General features: G+C 43.5%; 1 protein-coding gene and 1 pseudogene across 4 annotated transcripts in view; both read right to left on the reverse strand.

The window, feature by feature from the left end:
* Positions 1–8,984, reverse strand: part of CAPN7 (calpain 7) — a 44,513-nt gene extending 35,529 nt beyond the window's left edge. For 2 of the 3 annotated variants that reach the window (XR_013814879.1, XM_079795425.1), the window contains exons 1-2: positions 8,630–8,868; positions 6,024–6,132 (exon numbers count right to left, since the gene is read on the reverse strand). Coding sequence is in view for 2 of the 3 variants with exons in the window: in XM_079795425.1 (XP_079651551.1) it covers positions 6,024–6,132; positions 8,630–8,731 (211 nt within the window). In the remaining variant the exon portion in view is untranslated. Of the gene's footprint in view, positions 1–6,023; positions 6,133–8,629 lie in introns of all 3 variants that reach the window. The other variant, XM_079795424.1, reaches the window with a different exon arrangement.
* Positions 1,791–3,515, reverse strand: LOC307113390 (keratin, type I cytoskeletal 18-like; annotated as a pseudogene). Its single transcript has one exon. The product of its transcript is annotated as a keratin, type I cytoskeletal 18-like (transcript).
* Positions 8,985–20,958: the final 11,974 nt, after the last annotated feature.

Genomic DNA, 20,958 nt, shown 5'->3' on the forward strand with positions numbered 1-20,958 from the left:
TATATATCTATTTGGGAAACAACATACCATTTTAATACATTTAAGACATTCTTTACCAAAACTCTATAATCCTTCATTAAAAAAATGACAGAAGGAAGGCCAAGAGACACATGAAAACATGCTCAACGTCACTAATTATCCGAGAGATGCAAATCAAAACAACAATGCGGTACCATCTCACACCTGTCAGAATGGCTATCATCAACAAATCAACAAACGACAAGTGTTGGCGAGGATGCGGAGAAAAAGGAACCCTCGTGCACTGCTGGTGGGATTGCAGACTGGTGCAGCCACTGTGGAGAACAGTATGGAGTTTCCTCAAAAAACTGAAAATGGAACTCCCATTTGACCCAGTAATCCCACTCCTGGGAATATATCCGAAGAAACTAGAAACACCAATTAGAAAGGATATATGCACCCCTATGTTCATAGCAGCACAATTCACCATAGCTAAGATTTGGAAACAGCCTAGGTGCCCGTCAGCAGATGACTGGATCAGAAAACTGTGGTACATCTACACAATGGAATACTATGCTGCCATAAAAAAGAAGGAATTCTCATCATTTGCAGCAACCTGGGAGGAATTGGAGAACATTATGTTAAGTGAAATAAGTCAGTCAATGAAAGAAAAATACCACATGATCTCACTCATTTATGGATAATAAAGAACATTATAAACTTGAACAAAAAGATAGATACAGAGACAGTAAAGCATCAAACAGACTGTCAAATTACAAGGGGAAGGTTAGGGAGAGGTGGGGGAGATAAGAGATCAATCAAAGGACTTGTATGCATGCATATAAGCATAACCAATGGATGCAAAACTCTGGGGGGTGGGGGCATATATGGGAGTGGGGTGTGGGGAGGGCATTGGTAAGATATGTACACATATAATACCTTAATAAAAAAATTGGAAAAAAAAAACAAAAAAAACAAAACAAAAAAACTTAGCAAGGTAGAGTTGAGCTAAAAACCACTGAATTGTACATAATAAAAAGGTGAATTTTGTGGTATGTGAATGATATCTCAATAAAGCTGTTATCTTTCTTAAAAAGCTTTACGTTTTGTCTCTTAAAGGTATATGGTGATTTCTTTCTTATCCTTACCTGAGGAACATTTTTCCATTGAATTTTAGAGAGTGGGCGGGAGAGGGAGAGACAGAGAAAAACATCGATATGAGACACATCGACTGATTGCCTCCCACATGAGCCTGACCAGGGCGGGGAAGCAAGCCTGCAACTGAGGTATGTGCCCTTGACCAGAATTGAACCCAGGACCCTTCAGTCCACGGGCTGATGCTCTATCCACTGAGCCAAACTGGCTAGGGTTGGTGATCTTTTTTACTTTAACTCTCAGTAACACCTCTCTGAATAATGTACGAATCCCATTCATAAAATGAAGATACCAAACCTCAAAAATGTTAAAATATCTAGTTCAGGGTTTCTCAGCCTTGGCACTACTGACATTCTCGATGGGTAATTCTTTGCTGTGGACTGTCTTGTGCATTGTAGGATTTTTCAATGTCTCTGGCCTCTACCGAACTAGATGACAGAAGTATACTCCCCACCTCCCTTAGTGTAAAAACTAAATTTCTCTCCAGGCATTGCCAAATATCTCATGAGGGGCAAAATCCCTCCTAGCTGAGAATGAGTGACGTAACCTAAGGTTTCACAGCTACAAATGAAGGGTAGGGACTCAACTTAGATCTTTGTCTGTTTATTTATTAATGATCAATGATCTCTGAACTTTTTGTTGGTCTCCTGCCTCCTAAGAGGTGCCCCACTTCTGCCTTAACATCTCAGAACTCTGGTGTCACTGACCTCAGACACCACTTTGCCATCCATAATCCTGGGGTGGTGGTCTTTTGGTTGAATTGCATGGCGTTGCTGTTGTTCAGGGCATCATCAAGATGGAAGTCCTCCCCTTCTTCCAGCAGGTGGCAATCTCAGCCTCTAGCTTGACCTTGATGTTTAGTAGGGCCTTGTACTCTTGGGCCTGGTGCTGCCCCTCTGCCCTGGGCCTGAGCCAGCTCTGACTCCAGGTGCAGCAGTATCCTGTCAAGCTGTTCCATCCACATGGCATTAATGCATCTCCACCTCCCTCACGATGGTCTCCAAACTGGCCCTCAGATTTCTCATCGAGTCCAGGTTGATGTCCCAAGACCTGGACCATACGTCTCATCTCTGAGAATGTCATCTCATCAGTTCCTGCCTCAGTGGTCTGCAAGGTGACTGTGGTGCTCGCCTCCATCTGCTGGGACCAGTACTTGTCCAGCTCTTGGTTTTTCCGAGCCAGCTCATCATACTGGGCCCAGATGCCCATCTACCATGATCTTGCTGAGGTCCTGAGATTTGGAGGCATCCAACTCCATAGTCAACCCAAAGTTAGCAGTCTGGTTCTATAGACCATTTACTTCCTCCTCGTGGTTCTTCATTAAGAGCAGCTCCTCCTTGAGAGACTCGATCCCTGTCTCTAACTGCAGCTGAGTGATATTGGTGTCATCAGTGATCTTTCAAAGCCCACCGATGTTACTCTCCACAAACTGATGCATGGCCAACTCCATCTCAAACTTGACTCTGAAGTCATCAGCAGCAAGACAGGCATTATCAATCTGCAGAACAATGTGGGCATTGTCCACAGAACTTGCAAAGATTTGAGCCCTCCGGTCCTTTCTTCTCCAGTCTCTGATGATCAGCCTGCAGGCTCCTTACCCTCTCCAGGCAGTCATTCAGGAATTGCATAGTCTCCTTGCTCTGGACACTCCCTATACCTACTAGGTTCCCAGACCACCAGCAGCCCCACATTGCTGGTCAAGTGGGGGACATGGAGATCTGCAAGCCCAAACCCCCAGTGTCTGCATAGACACTGGCCACACTGATGGCTGGCTGGGTGACTGAACAGAGCCCAGGGTCTGGTAGTTGGTGGAGAAGATGGGAGTGGGCGCTGAAGCTCACGTTGTTCAGGGAGGAAGGTAAGAGACCAAGACTTGGGTTCAAACTGCCTCAACTTAGATCTTTTAATTCCAAGTCCTGAGTTTCTATTCTACACTGGTGAATTTCAAACTGTGTTACCTCTTCCCACCCAAAAGACAACTCATCTCTCAAAGGTCTCTTCACTGCCAGCAGATTTTATGTTTTGAAAATTGGGTTTCAGAACAAAATTTTTATTTGATAAATGACTCTTCTGTTTAAAATAATAATTAAGGAAACCATTTAATGCTCTACAGATTTCATTTCATTTGTTGAATAAAATGGGCCCAAAAGCTAGCAAAACAATTAAGGTATGTTATACTTTAAAAATCCTTTTGAACTTTACTTCTGTTTCACTGGAAAGCTTTATTCTTTCAAAAGATAAGGGCTATCTCATTCTGTGCCTCAGTATCACATTTATAAATTTAAGAACTTAATTTACTTGGTTGGGAAAATAAAAGTTTTTTTGAATTTATAGGTATTTTGAATACATGAATCAATGTAACTTGTTATCAAGTAGGGCCCTGATGCACAGGCCGTCCACAATTTAATACATACCATTTTTGGGACCTTAATATATACAATTTCTGGGACTTGTCTTAAACTAAACCACCTTGTCTTCTTTTTGATGTTGTTAATCTTCACCTAAGGATAGTTCTTCCATTGACTTAAAAAAAAAAAAAAATATATATATATATATATATATATATATATATATATTGATTTCAGAGAGGAAAGCAGAGGGAGAGAGAGAGAGAGAAACATCAATGATGAGAGAGAATCATTGATGGCTGCCTCCTGCAGACCCCTTACTGGGGATCGAGACTGGAACCAGGGCATGTGCCCTGACCCGGAATGGAACCATGATCTCCTGGTTCTTAGATTGATGCTCAACCACTGCGCCATACTGGCCGGGCTTTCTACTGATTTTTTTTAAGAGAGTGGAAGGAAGAGTGGAAAGTAGGGAGGGGGTAAGAGAGAGAGACATTGATTGGTTGCCTCTCGCAATCACCCCGACCAGGGCCGGGCATCGAACCTGCAACTGAGGTACGTGCCCTTGATCAGGAATTGAACCCTAGACCCTTCAATGTGTGGGCTCATGTTCTACCAGCCACACTGACCAGGCTAAACCAATTTGTCTTTATTTATTTATTTTTTTATTGAGATATTTTATTTATTTATTATTTTTTAAAAATATATTTTATTGATTTTTTTTACACAGAGGAAGAGAGAGGGATAGAGAGTTAGAAACATCGATGATAGAGAGACATCGATCAGCTGCCTCTTGCACAACCCCTACTGGGGATGTGCCCGCAACCAAGGTACATGCCCCTGACCGGAATCGAACCTGGGACCCTTCAGTCCGCAGGCCGACGCTCTATCCACTGAGCCAAACCGGTTTCGGCTAAACCAATTTGTCTTTAAAGGGACTGTCATAACAACAAATCCAATCATCAAATCTACTTTATCTCAACTATGTGCTTATAACTTCTGCTCCTATCTATTCAGAACAAGTAGTGGAATGTAGCATGAAGTTTATCAGGAAAGGCTGAATAAGTAAAGATTCCTCTAAACTAGTGATATTAACCTGTTCAACTGGCGTGCTGCAAGAAATTTTAAAATGCAATACCTGACTATTTAGATACTTCTTTTTCATTAGGTTGTCAAATTAAAAAATAATGACAGTCAACACAATAGCTATCCGGTGTGAATGAAATAAAATTACACTTACTTCTTTGGTCAGATTGGCAAAAATAATATATTTTTTGGTGTGCCACTGAATTTTAGTAATAGTTTATGTGTGCTATGAGATAAAAAAGATTGAAAATAAATTGCTGCTCTAAGCTGCTTGTGGCTTTATCATAGGGCCACAGGAAAAGGGGTTAAAGAGTCCTTAGTGAGATGAATGCATTTCTTTTTTTTTTTTTTTAATATTTTTTATTGATTTTAGAGGAAGGAGGAAGGGAGAGGGAGAGATAGAAACATCAACGATGAGAGAGAATCATTGATTGGCTGCATCTTGCACGCCCCCTACTGGGGATCAAGCCTGCAACCCAGGCATGTGCCCTTGGCCAGAATCGAACCTGGGACCCTCCAGTCCACAGACCGACGCTCTATCCATTGAGCAAAACCAGCTAGGGCGAGATGAATGCATTTCTAAAACAAAATGTCAACAGGTGATTATTTTCTTTTCTACCCTTGTGAACAGCAGATTTTGATAGAAACCCAGATCTCTAACAAAACTGTGATCATTAAGCCTGTGTGTACTTGCTTTAAAGAATTTTCCACGTTGTTTATGAACATAAATACAGTCTGTTCCAGGTCTCTGCCTACATGTCGCTTTTCTAAGACATGGTTTAAAAGAATTTAGCTAAGGTCTTGAGGTTGAGGATACTGATATAGAAGGGACTGTGAACCCACTCCTGAAGTCTTTAAACACTGAAGAGGAGCCCTATCTGGTTTGGCTCAGTGGAAAGAGCATTGGACTGTGGACTGAAGGGTCCTGGGTTCGATTCCTAGTCTATGGCACATGCCCGGGTTGTGGGCTCCATCCCCAGTAGGGGGGAGTACAGGAGGCAGCCAATCAATGATTCTCTCTCATCATTGATGTTTCTATCCCTCCCTCTCAATTTCCTCTCTGAAATCAATAAAAAAATATTTTTAAACACTTAAGAGGAGTAGTCATTTAAACTTAATACCAGGAGAGGGCATGTAACAGATATTTAAAAAGCAGACTTTAACAGGGTCCTAATCCTGATTTTGCTAATGATACAGTCAGAATGTAAATAATTTGCCATCTCTAAACCTCTGGGAAATTGGGAGATTGAACTGTATTATCTCTAAGGTTCTCCAAGGTTCTCCTTCACAGATCTATAATTCATTTACATATTATGACTTTTAAAGATGTGATTACCAAAAGAGGAATTAACAACAGGAGACTTAGGATCAAGATCCAAAGATAAAAAATGAAAGAGAAACATAGAGGGAAAAGTAAGATGTGATGGAAGAGAAGAAAAAAAAAATATATTGACAAGTTTAGTAGTCTTTACTAACCTGCTGAATGTAAAGCCTGAACTCTTTCCAGATATTCACTTATTTTTTCTTGAATGTGTTCTAGGCTCGATCCTGCCATCTCAGCGTAAATTAAGGCTTGTGCAGCTTCCTAAAAATAAGAATGCAAAGGAATCTAATATGTAAATTACAATTTGAATTTTCTTTACCACTTTTTAACTCACTATTGGTTTCTATGAATGACAAAAATAGAATGTCCTTAAGATATTAATAATTTTATTTATAAAGCAAATGAATTATATAATACTCCAATACCCTTTCTTCAGTTCCTAATGCTCTTAATTTTCTCATACTGTTGACAATTTATCAACTCAAATAGGAGGGATTGATTATAAACATCTTCTTAGGATAGCTGTGGTTTATATGTTTTCTTTTTGCATTAGGTCAGACTTAAAATTATCTACCTTAAAATGGTGAACTGAGCCTTAAAGGCATTAGAACAGATAACAAGAACCAATAAAATAAGGTAAAACTAAATGTCAAGAAAAGATTACAAGAAATTATAAAGCTTAAATATCTCATAGTGGGAAGAAAATCTTTCTCCACAGAAAATACTGCCAAATGGTGTCAGTTTAAAGCAGGTTTCAGCTGTATGAAATCAACTTATTTTAATTAAGAAACTCCGGATTCACCTTCCAGCTATTCATTCCCTAACTTCCACAGCCAATTATGCTGTGGCTAATGAGGAAGAGCTGCCATTCTTCCCATCACCACTTCAGGATGGTTACCAATGCTACCACTTAGAAGGACCAGAGAGAGATTTCTCCAAATTGCAACACCTTCTCTGCAGTAACCTAAACATGTACACTTCATGAAACCGCATGGCTAATTGTCTGGATCCAAAGAAGCCATCCACTGACTATCACTTTTTGAATCCAGTTATTGGAGCAGGAGTTGTTTCATTAAACCTAACAAAATCAGTAACAAACAAAAATTATTGATTTTGATCCAAATGGAAATTCAGTCTAAAAGCTGTGGGGGTACAAAAGCTATGATTTCCTCAGATTCTGTAACTCAATTATTTCAGGGGAGAAAAAAATAACTTCACATGCACCATCATTATCTAAATACATTATAGCTACACTTAACTTCAATAAATTAATGTAATATACATGTGTATAAATATATATTTTACCCCTTTAATTACCTTGCATGTAAATATCGATTTTCAAATTATTTTGCTTAACAAAGCAAATTTTAAAAATTGCTGGTATCAATTTTATTTTACTCATTTCTATTTGAAAGTGATTAACATTAAGGAATCCCATACAGAACAGTATGAAGAAAGTAAGCACTAAATATCTCATAAAGTTTATGTAAATAGTTCCTAGGCGCACAACCACGCTGACTTTCTCAAAGATAATAAATTCTTCCCAATGACATGCACATAAATTCTATAGCAAAACAAGAGGCACTGCACAGTATATTCTTTCACTTTAGAAAAAACTATTTTATATGGCAGTATTTTAATCTATAAATATTTACCAGTTGTTTCACAAAACTAAAAGAGACAGAATTTCTACTTTTAAAGAAATAACACCTTCATGAAATTGTCCAAAAAAAAAAAAAAGTCTAAACGAAATGATTCTGAACAAAACAAGTCTCCAAATACGAATTATAAAATGAAGGCAATAAAATCTTAATCTGAGAAAAGCAAACCATACACTACTAATAGCATATCCGTTCATGGAAAAAAAAAATTACTACTACTAGTCTGACAACATTTCTAAAAAAAAAAAAAAGAAAAAAAGTGACAATATGATAAAGATACAGCCGCCTCCACAAGGAGGAAGAGGGCTGGCTAGGGCTGGAGGGGTGTGTTTGCAAATCCTCAAGATTGAAGAGCAGAGGGTGGACTGTAGAAGCGCACACTCTGATTTAATAATTCTGCCCCGAGTAATTGATATAAAAGACATGTGTAAAGAATGAATGACAATGGTATTAATCGAACCATTCCTTATGATGCTAAAAAACCAGAATGATGCTAAAAAAAAACAACATAAAGGAATGCTATGCATCTGCTAAGATATTACAGAAGTAAATTTAATGATTTGAAAAAGTTCAAATGAAAACAGGTTATACATAGTATCAACGGTAGGACCCGTTTGTTTAAAAAAAGGGGGGTTACACACACATGCGTCGAAACACAAGCGCAAAAATATACCCTCAAATGCTAGGATAAAAGACGTTTTCTTCTTTAAAAATGTATTTTCTTTTGTTCAACGAACATGCATTCTTTTAAGTGTGTATTGGAGACCACTTCCCAGGAGCCGCAAATGAGCACCAAGTGACAGAATCAGCTGGCGGCTAACTACCCGCACCTAACTACCGCGGCCACAGCAGCTCCAGGTGGGCACGGCCAGCCGGACGGCAACCAGAGAAGTGGTCACTCCAAAGCTGTGAGCAAACTTCCCCCTCGTGGCAGAAGCCCCGGTGGCAGAAGCCCGGGTGGGCATGGGGGTGCCTGGTGCCCGAGAAGGAAAGCAGGAAGAGCAGAGGGTAAAGAGCAGAGGCTCGTGGGCCCGGTCGCCTGGGCACCTGGACCCGCCCCTGGGCCTCTCCGACGGACTCCGCGATCCCCAGCTCACCTTGTAGTAAAACACCGCCTCCGCATAGCGCCCTTCGTGGTCGCGCTGCACCGCCAGCCGCGCGAACTGCACGGCGTCCCGCTCCAGCGCCGACGAGTCCATGGCGCCGAGGCCCCGCACCTGGCGGGGGAGCGAGGCCCTGACGCAGAGGCGCTTCGCCGACCGTGGCGCACCAGGGAGCCGGGGCCAGGACTTCGGGGCACCGAGGAAGGGCCAACGAAGTTTTCCTTTCGGCAGCCGCGTAAAGAGAATGGGGCTTCCCGGCTCGGGCCGCCGTGACGCCGCGCCCCTACGGCGTAGCTCCGGCTCCCAGCCCGTGGGGCGGCCCCACTCCGCGGCCTCCGCATCTCCCGCCCCGCCCACCGGCCGCACTGAGCAAGCGCAGCCTGGCCCTCGGGAGTTTCTCTGGGGCTGGGGCAGCGCAGGCCGGACTCCTCGCGGGAGTTCAAGGAGGTGGGCGGGGCCATGCCGGCGTGCAGGCGCGCACGTGACCGCCACGGCTCCCGGGATTGGGGGTGAAGTACCAAGTCGGGGCCCAATACGCTTTCGCCGTCTACGTGGAGGTGGCCGGGCCGCTGACGCTGTTGCTGGGGACTCGCCGGGACAGGGGCGCATGCGCCGTCCAATTTTATTTTTTTCTACCAGCTAAAGAGAAAGCTCAGAGCCAACAAAAAGCATTTTCGAACATCATCTGGACAGAAATTTTAAAAATAAGGGACTTAAAGACATCCATAAGATATGTAGGATTCTTTTAAGGTACCCATTAATAACGTTTATTTTCTTTTTTTTTTTTTCCTTTGGTATGCAGGAACACATCTTAATATTTTTTTTTTATTAAGGTATTATATGTGTACATATCTTGCCATTGCCCCCCCCCCCCACCCCACTCCCATATATGCCCTCACCCCCCAGAGTTTTGCGTCCATTGGTTATGCTTATATGCATGCATACAAGTCCTTTGATTGATCTCTTATCTCCCCCATCTCTCCCTAACCTTCCCCCTGTAATTTGACAGTCTGTTTGATGCTTTACTGTCTCTGTATCTATCTTTTTGTTCAATTTTATAATGTTCTTTATTATCCATAAATGAGTGAGATCATGTGGTATTTTTCTTTCATTGACTGACTTATTTCACTTAACATAATGTTCTCCAATTCCATCAATAACGTTTATTTTCCACAAACTGAATCATGACCCAGTTCACAGCACCTCTAGTGTATACCCTAAGTACTGATTGAATTGTCAACAAACAATATATTTTCACTTGTAGGTATCCTTATTTCAATGTTGTTGTGATAACATAATTAGGTGATTATTTCATGAATGTCTTCTCTCCCTAAAAGTCTGAATTCAAGCAATAATAAAAATGAACTAGGGATAGTCACAACAATATAGAAGAAACACAAAATTCATGCTGAGTTAAAGAAGCAAGACGCAAGAGTACATATAGCATGATTCCGTTGATAAGACACAAGTGTAATCAATAATGCTGGAAATCAGATCAATGACTGGGAAGGGAACGTTTGGGGGTGATGGGAATGTCTTGATGGTGGTGGTGCCAAATGTATACATTTGTCAAAACCCTCCACCCTACATTTTAAATGTGTGCTTTTAATTCATTCTTAATTACACCTCCATGGATTTTTAGTCAGTTTGGCTGTGTTTAAATGAAACTAGTTTCTTAATTTCTTCACTCTCTCTTCATATTTAGAGAGGTTAATAATGATAACTATTCCGCCAGCCTGTTGTAAAGAACACAGGTGAAAAGAATTTGACCCTCCCTGGCACAAAGATGGTTCTCATCCTACCGTTTCACAACTAATGCAGGGATGATTTCTGACCTTAACAGTTTTATTCCAGTATTAAGCACAAGCCTTGGTACAGAGCAGATGCTCAGTAAGTATTTTAAAATGTTGAATGAGTGAACTCCCTACTAAGTATATTCAATGTGCTGTCGTTCCCCATCTTGATTCTGAAGAATGAAATATAAATTCCCTAGCACAGAGTAGAGGTCCTTTAGATGGAACATGTGTTCAGGCCACATTTTCAAAGAGTTTGCAGTCACTAGAGCAGCTGAATGCGGTTTTACTCACTCAAAACTGGACTTCTATGTCTAATGCTCCCTCTCTAATCACAACTTGTAGAATTCCTAGTCCATCTTGAAGGAAGCCTTTCCTAGCATTCCAGGTAATTGTGATCTCTCCTTGAACTTATATACTCCCTATACATTTAATCTTTATTCCTTTTTCATTTATTCAGTGAACACTGAATGTTTACTTTGTACCAGGCACAGAGCTATACACTGAAGACACAAACACTTGTAGTATATTATGAATGTACTACAATTTATTGATCTATTTACTACTGAGGAGTATTTGGTGATTTCTATGTGGTTTTATTATTAATGCAGAGACCACACTTTGAGAACCACTGCTCTAGAGAACAAAGGAGGCCTGGGAAGCTCAAAGCCTGTTCCCAGCCAACACTCCTGACCATGGCTCCCTGGCCTTGACATTCTAGTGCTCAGGAAGAGAGCACATCATGTTAAAGATGCCAGGACAGGGTGAGTGAGTCCCTTCCCTGCAGCCCCATCTCTGCTGTGTGGGTCCATGTTCTCGAAGCTTCCTCCCTCCCTTCTCCCTTCCTCCCTCCCTCCCTCCCTCCCTCTATTCCTTCCTTCTTTCTTTCCTTCCTTTCTTATTATGTCTTCTATGACCCTTCAGGATACTTTGCTTTGGACCCTGCAGTGTGTCTGAACACTGCTTTTTCAGGTTAGGCCCCACCATCTCACATGTCTTGTAAGGGCACAAAGCTGATCCTGAGGTGCACCCACACCCCCTCCAGATGCCATCCCTGATGCCTCAGTCTCTGACTTCTTACAAAAATCGCTAACTCTCAGTGACCTCCTTTCCTTCCCATGTAATGGGAAAATGGAATAATGTCCCTCCTCACAAACACCAGCTGTGACTTCCCACATGGGAAGAACAAAAATAATTGTTGGTCCTTGCTTTCTCGGTTATATTGGCTCACTCAGATAAGAGACCAATTTTTACGTCATTGACAGATTGGAGATGGGTTATCCAATTAGATAAAAATGTCTTTTATAATCCTGCCTGGGGACAGAGGTAGAAATGGAGAGGACAGCCATGTGTCAAGGGCCCGTATCTTCAGGAATTTGAGGACACAAACAAAAGTTTGTTATATGATCGTGATGAAAAGGAGGGTGTCATATTTCAATAAAAAAGCCCCAAAATGAGAAGGGCCTTGTGGTGCAGCTACCTTGTCAGTACCTCAAAAGGAGACCATTGAATTAATTCATGCTATAAATGCAAGTGCAATTCCCATCCTTTCCCTTTGTCTACAACACTCCTTAATTTACATATATTTAGGAGACATCCCTCTCCTCATTGGAAGCACTTGAAATGTGGCTAGTCCAAATTAAGATGTACTATTAAGTATAAAATTTATACCAGATCCCAAACACTTAGTACAAAAGAAAATATAAAATATGTAATTATTTTTATGTTGATTACATGTTGAAATAACACTATTTTAAATTTATTATATTAAGTAAACTATATTTTAAAATAAGTCTCACCTGCTTTGCTTCCTTTTTTATGTGTTTACTAGAAAATTTAGAATTACACATTTGGCTAACATTCTATTTCTTTTGTCAGCATTATTCTAAGACATTCCATCAGGGCATTTCAGACTGAACATATGCTTTTCAAGCAACTACTTAGTGGTATTCTAATCACATGTTACATGTTGGTTCTCGGGGAATCAGAGGCTAAAGTATTGGAAATATTTGTGAAAGGAAGTGGGGAGAAAAAAGATTGGGAAGGGGAACTGTTAGCCTGCCATGCAGACCTGACAGAGTCTCCTTCAGTCTTCTGGGGACCTCCAGAGCCAATGCTGTTCTTTAGAGGTTCCCTCCTTTGTACAGATGTCCAGGCTTCCTTGCTCAGTTATTGGTTGGGGGCTGTTCCAAGAAGAGCATGCCTTCCGTTGAAAGCTGAAAAGCCGGCATGACTCTCAGCTAACCACACTCTTCTCAGCCTGGCAGGGAGTTCTTTCTGGAAGGGCATTCTGAGCAGAGCAGAGTCTGTCAATGCTCAAAGTTGGCTGATGATATCTATATATATAAAAGGCTAAGCAACGGTTGGACTGTCTGACCAGCCGGTAGGTGTGACGTGCACTGACCACCAGGGGGCAGATGCTCAATGCAGGAGCTGCCGAGCTGTGGTGACTTGGCAGTGGCAGTTCCAGCAGTGATGTACCCCAGAACCAGAGAGGAGGGAGCCCGATTCCTCACAGGGCTGCACGATTCCACCTTCGGCTGTGGGTTATATTGTTGCTGGGACACTGTCGGCCTCAAATCTGGTTTACTGCACACTTGCGTTTGCGTTCCACACCCTGTACGACAGCAACTTTGCAGAGTGCCCTCTTGCACTCTGGGACCCCTTGGGGGATGTTGGAGAGCTGGTTTCAGCCCGATCCCCACAGGCCAGGCCAAGGGACCCCCACCTGCCGGAGGCATCCCACTCACTCCGCAGACGCCCTTTGAGCTGTGGTGCTGCCCCAGGTGCGGCCAGCTGGGAAGGGACCATGGGAGGTTGGCTCCAGGGCATGTCTAGCCCATCTCGACCAGTCCCACCCTGCCAGCCACCTTCTAATTAATTTCCTTTCAATGTGCATGAATCCGTGCACCAGGCCACTAATTTAGAAATAATTAGAATTACTTGTTACTGAAAAATCAGAGATTTGCACGACAATATTTGAACTTCTGGCTTCTCTTACAGGAAAACCACTAGGCCCATATGCCTTTCTGGAAGCAACTGTCTAGAACTGAGCAGTGGAACATGGACTCTCCAACTCCCCGCCTGCTCAGTCTTCTTCTCACTGACAATCTTTGCCTGGGGGAAGGAGCTTATGTGCCTTGAGGAGTTCCAGGGAGGCTTCAGACTGGAAAGTCTTGTACTCTGAATCGCCTAGCGCAAAGTTTATAGCTGGTGTGAAATAAATGTTTATTAATGGATAAAGGAGTGCTCAAGTCCCTTTCTTCTAAGGCAACATGGTATGCTGCTCACATGTAATTTCCCCAAAAGACACTAGGTGGTAGTGTGTGCTCAGAAATTCACCCATATCTGCGCTGCACACAACAGATGAACATTAACATCTCATTTTCTTGTCATGGGGATGTAAAATACTGCATAGGGAATATAGTCAATAATATTGTAGTAACCAGACATGGTGTCAGGTGGGTACTAGACTTATCAGGGTGATCACTGTAAATTACCTAAATGTCTAATCACTGTGTTGTACACCTGAAATGAATATACTATTGTATGTCAACGATAATTGAAAAATAGAAAACTATTTTAAAATATTCTGATTTTTATTTATAGGTATGACTTTGAATTCAGTTAACCATGAATGTGTGTGTAACTTCTAATAATATGTTGTAATTTTACACATATCCTATTTATCTAAACACAAACACACATATATAATAAAATGTTTAAAATTAGAAGATACATAATTAGGATATGTAATTAACATATATAACTAGAATATATACAATATAAATATATGGAATTATAATATACTAGTGGCCTGGTGCACAAAATTTGTGCACAGGGGTGTGTGTCCCTCAGCCAGCCTGCACCCTCTCCAATCTGGGACCCCTCAGGGGATGTCCAACTGCCAGTTTAGGCCCGATCCCTGTGGGACATCCCTCTTGCAATCCGGGACTGCTGGCTCCTAACTGCTCACCTGCCTGCCTGCCTGATCACCCCTAACCACTCTGCCTGCCGGCCTGATTGCCCTCAACTGCCCCCCTTTCAGGCCTGATCACCCCTAACTGCCCCCCCCCCCCACCTGCCGGCCTGATCGCCTCCAACTCCCTCCCCCACCAGCCTGATCACCCCCAACTGCCTCCCCCACTGGCCTGATCACCCCCAACTGCCCCTGCCCCACTGGCCTGCTCGCCCACAACTGCCACTCCCTCAGGCCTGATCACCCCCAACTGCCCCCCCCCCCCCCCGTCGGCCTGCTTGCCTTCAAATGCCCCCCCCCTTGTCGGCCTGCTCGCCCCTAACTGCTCCCCCCTGCCGGCCTGCTCACCTCCAAATGCCTCCATTGCCAGCCTGCTCACCCCCAACTGACCCCCTGCTGGCCAGCTCGCCCCCAACTGTCCCCCCTGTTGGCCTGCTCACCCCCAACTGCTCCCCCCGCCAGCCTGCTTGCCCCCAACTTCCCCCCCAAGCTGGCCTGCTCACCCCCAACTGCCCTCCCCTGCCAGCCTGATCGCCCCTAACTGCCTCTGCCTCGGCCCCACCACCATGGCTTTGTCCGGAAGGTCTCCTGGTCTAATTAGCATATTACCCTTTTATTAGTATAGATAATAGAATATATATGTCTATATAGTTAAAATACATTTATAATTAGATATATAATTAAGGTATACATATGTAATTAGTAACTATTAAGTATATACTAGTATATATAAAATTAGGATATATGAAATTAAGATATGTAATCAATTACATATAATATTTACTATAAACAATTAGGATGTATATAATTATGTTGAACCATATGAAATGACTGTTGTCACCTTTAAAAACAGCAATTTTATATAACTGAACCTAATGTTTCAAATGGGCCAAAGTTATTATACCTGTTCAAAAATAAAGCTTATGTTGTGTCCTCTTTCACTAGAATCTTCTGTCCTCAGATTCTAATGCCAATGTCCCCAATCTGTCAATGACATGAAAAATTGGTCTCTTATCAGAGTGAGACAATATAACCAAGAAACCAAGGAACAACAGTTATTTTTGCTCTTCCCATGAGAGAATTCATGGGAAATTATTCCATTTTCCCATTACAGGGAAGCAAAGGAGGTCACTGAAAGTTGGCAGTTTCTGTAAGAAGTCAGGGACTGAGACTTCAGGGATGGAGTCTGGAGTGGGGTATGGGTGCACCTCAGGATCACCCACCTGCACGCAGGTAACTCATGAAAGCTCTGTGTCCTTACAACACGTGTGAGATGGTGGGGCCTAACCTGGAAAGCCGTGTTCAGACACACTGCAGGGTCCAAAGCAAAGTATCCTGTGGGGTCATAGAAGAAATGACTAAGATGGAAGGAAGGAAGAAAGGAAGGAGGGAGGGAGGAAAGGAAGGAAGGGAGGAAGGAAGGAAAGGGAGGAAGGAAGGAGGGAGGGAGGGAGGGAGGGAGGGTTGGAAGGAAGGAAGGAAGGAGGGAGGGAGGGAGAGAAGGGAGGGAAGGGAGAAAGAAAGGAAAGAAGGAAGGAAGGAAGGAAGGAAGGAAGGAAGGAAGGAAGGAAGGAAGGAAGGAAGGAAGGGAGCTTTGAGAACATGGGCCCACACAGCAGAGATGGGCTGCAGGGAAGGGACTCACTCACCCTGTTCTGGCATCTTTAGCATGATGTGCTCTCTCCCTGAGCACTGGAATGGAGCCATGGTCAGGAGTCTTGGCTGGGAACAAGCCGTGAGCTTCCCAGGCCTCCTTTGTTCTCTAGAGCAGTGGTTCTCAAAGTGTGCTCTCTGCATTAATAAAAAAACCACATAGAAATTGCCAACGATTCCTCTGTAGTAAATAGATCAATAAATTATAATACATTCATACTATAGAATACTATACAGCAATGAAACAAGGTACTGCTGCGACAGGCAGTATCCCAGATAAATCTCATAAACAAGTTAACTGAAAAGAGTATGTACTGCATGATTCATTGTAAGTGAAGTTCAAAAGGAACTTTGTTGTTAGACATCTGCATGGTGCGTTATGACCTTGCTACTCAAGGTGTGGTTCCTGGACCAGCAGCACCAGAGAGCTTGTTAGAAATGCAAACGTGTGGGCCCCACCCAGACCTACCGAATCACAGTCAGCATTTAACAAGATCTCCAGGTGACTCTTGGACATGTTCGTGTTCCAGAAGCCCGGCGGTATGACAGGAAATGTGCTTCCTGGAGCTGTGTAAGGGGTGGTCCTGGTACCGAAAAGCTGGGATGTTGGGGATGGGGCCAGGCTTATTTTCTTCCCTGGTCTTTCCACATCACTCCTCAGAATGAATGATGCCAGTGGTGTGTGTGTGTGTGTGTGTGTGTGTGTGTGTGTGTGTGTGTGTGTGCATGTACGTGTGTACACAATGTGAACTTCCCTACATTTCACAAGTGTGCAGGAAAAGCATGGCTTGGGGCCCCATACTCTGGTGGAGGCTGCGAGGCTGAAATTTGAAGGAAGCTGAGGAGGGGAGAAGCCTGAAGGTCTCCCTCCCATCTACCAGGGAGGATGTGACTTTGGAAGTACCACCAGAGCAGAGGTACTTTCATGAGCCCCTTGCAAGCCCGAATTTCAAAACTTTGTTTTGCTGCTTCTGATTATGATGGGAACCAAGTCAACACCCCGGGGCTTCCTGAGCTGGGTGTGGGTGCTGCCCAGAGTCTTCCCAAGCTCACCCCTCTCTTGGGCCTGCTCTCCCTGTACTCGGGCCTGAGCTCCCATCCTGCAGGGTGAGGGCACTGTGGCCAAGCAGCACTGAGTCCTTAACACCGGACAATTCCATCTGCTGTGGGAAATGTCACAGACCTGGCGGAGGTGGAGGTGCTGCTATTGCACATCCTGGCAGATGTTCCACAGAGGCGGCTTGTCATGAGGCTGCAGCACGAAACGCTCAGGGTTTTATGGAGAATCCATAAGCTACTGAAGCCATGCTGCTTCTGTGCTGGTCAGCCTGTTCAAGTACAGCATGCCCACGCTGGCTCCGCTGCGAGCTGCCAGCTAAAACACCTCCCCTTCCCCCCCCTGCAAAATGTGTTTATAAATTGTGTTTTGCTTTTCTTTCTTCACTCGTTTTTACCAACTGACTCACTAGCATATGAATAAAGGATTTGCATGTGAAATAACTAAATAGCATGCAGAATCACTGCCTATATGTATGAGTGATTCTTTGACACATTGAAATGCCCTGGGAAGATACCCAAAATAGATTGCTAAGTAAAAATAAAACAAAAACCTCAGAATAATGCTAACAGTATAATTTAATACACATACATTAAAAATACATATGTTTATGTATATATAAACATATCTATGTGTATATATGTATTATACACATATGCATTTGGAGGAGACTAGAAGGCTGCATACAAGCTAATGGTAGTGGTTAGCCCTGGTAGGGAGTAGGGTGTGGGGAAAGTGCTGAGAGTGTTTATGAAGGACTTTCCTACAGTGCTCAGTACACCGGATTGCCGTTTGAATTTTAAATGTCTTAGTCTGGGTCCCCTGAAGGCAGGCTCACACGCTATGAGGAAGTGCAAGCCCGGGAGCAGGATGAGTGAGGTAATGATGGTTTTGTGAGGAAGGGAAGGAAGGGGGAACCTTTACAAAGATGCTATTGAAGTGGCGGTTTTGTTTAATCTCATGGGGCCCCCTCCTCAAGAAACTGTCACTACTGCGCAGTCTCGGGACTGTCTCAGTGGAGAAAAACAGGCAAGACCTTCTTCACCAGCTCTCCCTCCCATTGGTCTACAGGGAGTTCATTCTTCTGGGACTTCAGGTTGCCTGAGTGAGGGTGCTGAGTAGGTTTCCCTAATGGAGCCAATGGGAAGCCAGGGCAGTAGGTGAGAGGAATGTAGGTCAGGCTTGAGGAGAGGCACTATGGATCCAAAATCCATAAAGAATTGGCGGCAGCAGCTGTAATAAGAGACTGCTGGGCCCTAGAGTATCTGGGACAGTGCCTAGGAGTTGTCTGAGACATTGTACAAGGAGGGTATATTTGTGAATGGCATGTGTACATAAAAACACTAAAAAGTTAACTTTGCAAAGGATAGAAATGTTGAAACGTGGTCTGTGGACAATATGTAAATTTCCCAGTACTCAGATAAATGCACAAATGCACCATTTGCCACGACTCTGCTTCGCCTTGGTCATACAGTACTGGATAGATTGTCTTCATTGTAAAATGTAGGTAACAATGGCCCCTACCTCATGAGATTACAGTGAAGATCAAGCTAGTATATAATACAGCACATAGAGCCGTGCTAGTATATAGTGCCCCTGAAGTGTGTGTAAGCTGTTGTTCTATTGAGTATGCTAGATAACAAAACACCCCGAAGTCAGTGGCATAACATGACCCCCGTTTTGTTTTGCTCATGAGTTCTGTGGGTCAGGAATTCAGAAGGGCACAGCACACCCAGCTTGTCCATGCTGCACAGTTTCTGGGGCCTCAACAGATGAGACTCAGGGGCTGGGGCCCAGCATGACCGCTGGGGGCTGGGCTCAGCTGAAGCTCATTTTCTCACATGTATGGTGCCAGGGCGGGGGGGACTCGAAGACCAAGGTCACCTACAAGCGTGCCTACACATGGTTTGTCCATGTGGTTTGACTTCCCCACAGCATGGTGGCTCAGGGTAGACTCGTTACATGGTGGCCTAGGGCCCTAAGGGCAAGTACCCAGAGCACAAGGCAGAAGCCACACAGCCTTCTATGACTTAGCCTTGGAAATACCACAGTGTTGCTTCCCCCACGTTCTAGTGGTTAAAAGTTAAAAGGAGGGACATTGCCCCACCGGCATTGCCCGGTGGTTGATCTATGAACCAGGAGGTCACGGTTCGATTCCTGGTCAGGGCACATGCCTGGGTTTTGGGTTCGATCCCAGTGTGGGGCATGGAGGAGGCAGCTGATTAGTGATTCTCTCTCAGCATTAATATTTCTATCTCTCTCTCCCTCTCTCTTCTTCTCTGAAATCAATACAAATATATTTAAAAGGGGGGGGGGGCATTGACACCACTCCTTGATAGGTGAGTGACACGGTAGAAGAGCATGTGGGGTGGAGATATTGCTGCAGCTATCTTTGGAAAAACAAATGTACCAACGTTATTATTATCATTAATTCTTACAGGCGAGCAAGGCTCATAAATTTCAAGACCAACATATTTAGTTTTTCTTTTTCCTTTTTATGGTGACCGAAATCTTCCAGTAAACTAGTTTCTAAAAAACCATTTCAGAGGCTTCATTCCAGGAAAGGATGACATATTTCACCTTGTAGAGAATTGATTTTGTGTTCGCTTGGTGCTAAAGAGTCACTTTACGGAAAAAAAAAAAAGTATATATATTGGCATCAGGGGAATCCCAGGAAAGCTCAAGTCCTTTGTATTTTTTTCAATTTCTCCTTTTCTACTTTCTCTTTATCTTGGCCTATTTATCTGAAGAAGAAAAAGGTATCGGGAAAGATTTAGGAGAGTATTTTAAAAAATTTATTCCTTGGAGCAAATACTTTCTAAGCAGGTGGAAAAAGTTAAAATGACAGAGGTTTTCTGTTAACCTATAAACACTCAAACATTTAATTGTCAAATACATTCATGCTGACTTGGACGTCATTTGTTAGTGTGTTAAGCTCGGCCTACATAACACATTTATCTAATGTTTACAAGTCCTGTACTGGATTAAACACGGCGGATTCAAAGGAGAGACGCCACTGTGACCACTTGGGTGGCCAGTGGCACACAGGATCGCCTTGGTGGGTGGTTCCTTCTTGGAAATGCTGGTTGGGTTTTGTCTTAGCAGCACTGCCTCCCTCATACTATGGCAACAAGATTGGAAGTGATAAGCCTGGATATTTATCTAGGAGGCCACAGTGACTGAGGGTCTGGCTTTCTCTGCTTGGGGCGTGGGGAGGAAGAAGGTTGTTAAGAAGCATTAGACAGATACAGGAACTTGCACACATGCCTGCCCATGTATGAGGCTGACGTCAACATGCATCACCAATGCCCTACCCGGTTTGGCTCAGTGGATAGAGCATCGGCCTGCGGACTGAAGGGTCCCAGGTTCAATTCCGGTCAAGGGCACATGCCCGGGTTGTGGACTCAATCCCCAGTGGGGTCGTGCAGGAGGCAGCCAATCAATGACTCTCTCTCATCATTGATGTTTCTATCTCTTTCTCCCTCTTCCTTCCTCTTTGAAATCAATAAAAAAAAAACCAATAAAAAAAAACATGCATCACCAAGAGATATGTGGGAAGTGGCACTACAGCCCATATTAACACCCCTCAAACCTCACGCTCTCTCTTTACATTCTTGGTGGAAAAGTCTTCCAGCAAACTAGATGCTAATAACACATTTTCTCCCTTTATGAAGCATTGATCTGGTTTGGGCTGGCTTTGTTCCAAGGCGATCTTCTCAGGAAAAAGAACGTTTCCGGGGACCCCCATGTGTGTAGAAAAACTGAGACTCAACCTCTTAGTGTGGGGTACACTCCTGTGATCTGACCCCAGCCTGTTTGTCTAACTCCACACCCCCACTGC

Source organism: Cnephaeus nilssonii (assembly GCF_951640355.1).
Source record: "Cnephaeus nilssonii genome assembly, chromosome: 17".
Classification (NCBI taxonomy): Eukaryota; Metazoa; Chordata; class Mammalia; order Chiroptera; family Vespertilionidae; genus Cnephaeus; species Cnephaeus nilssonii.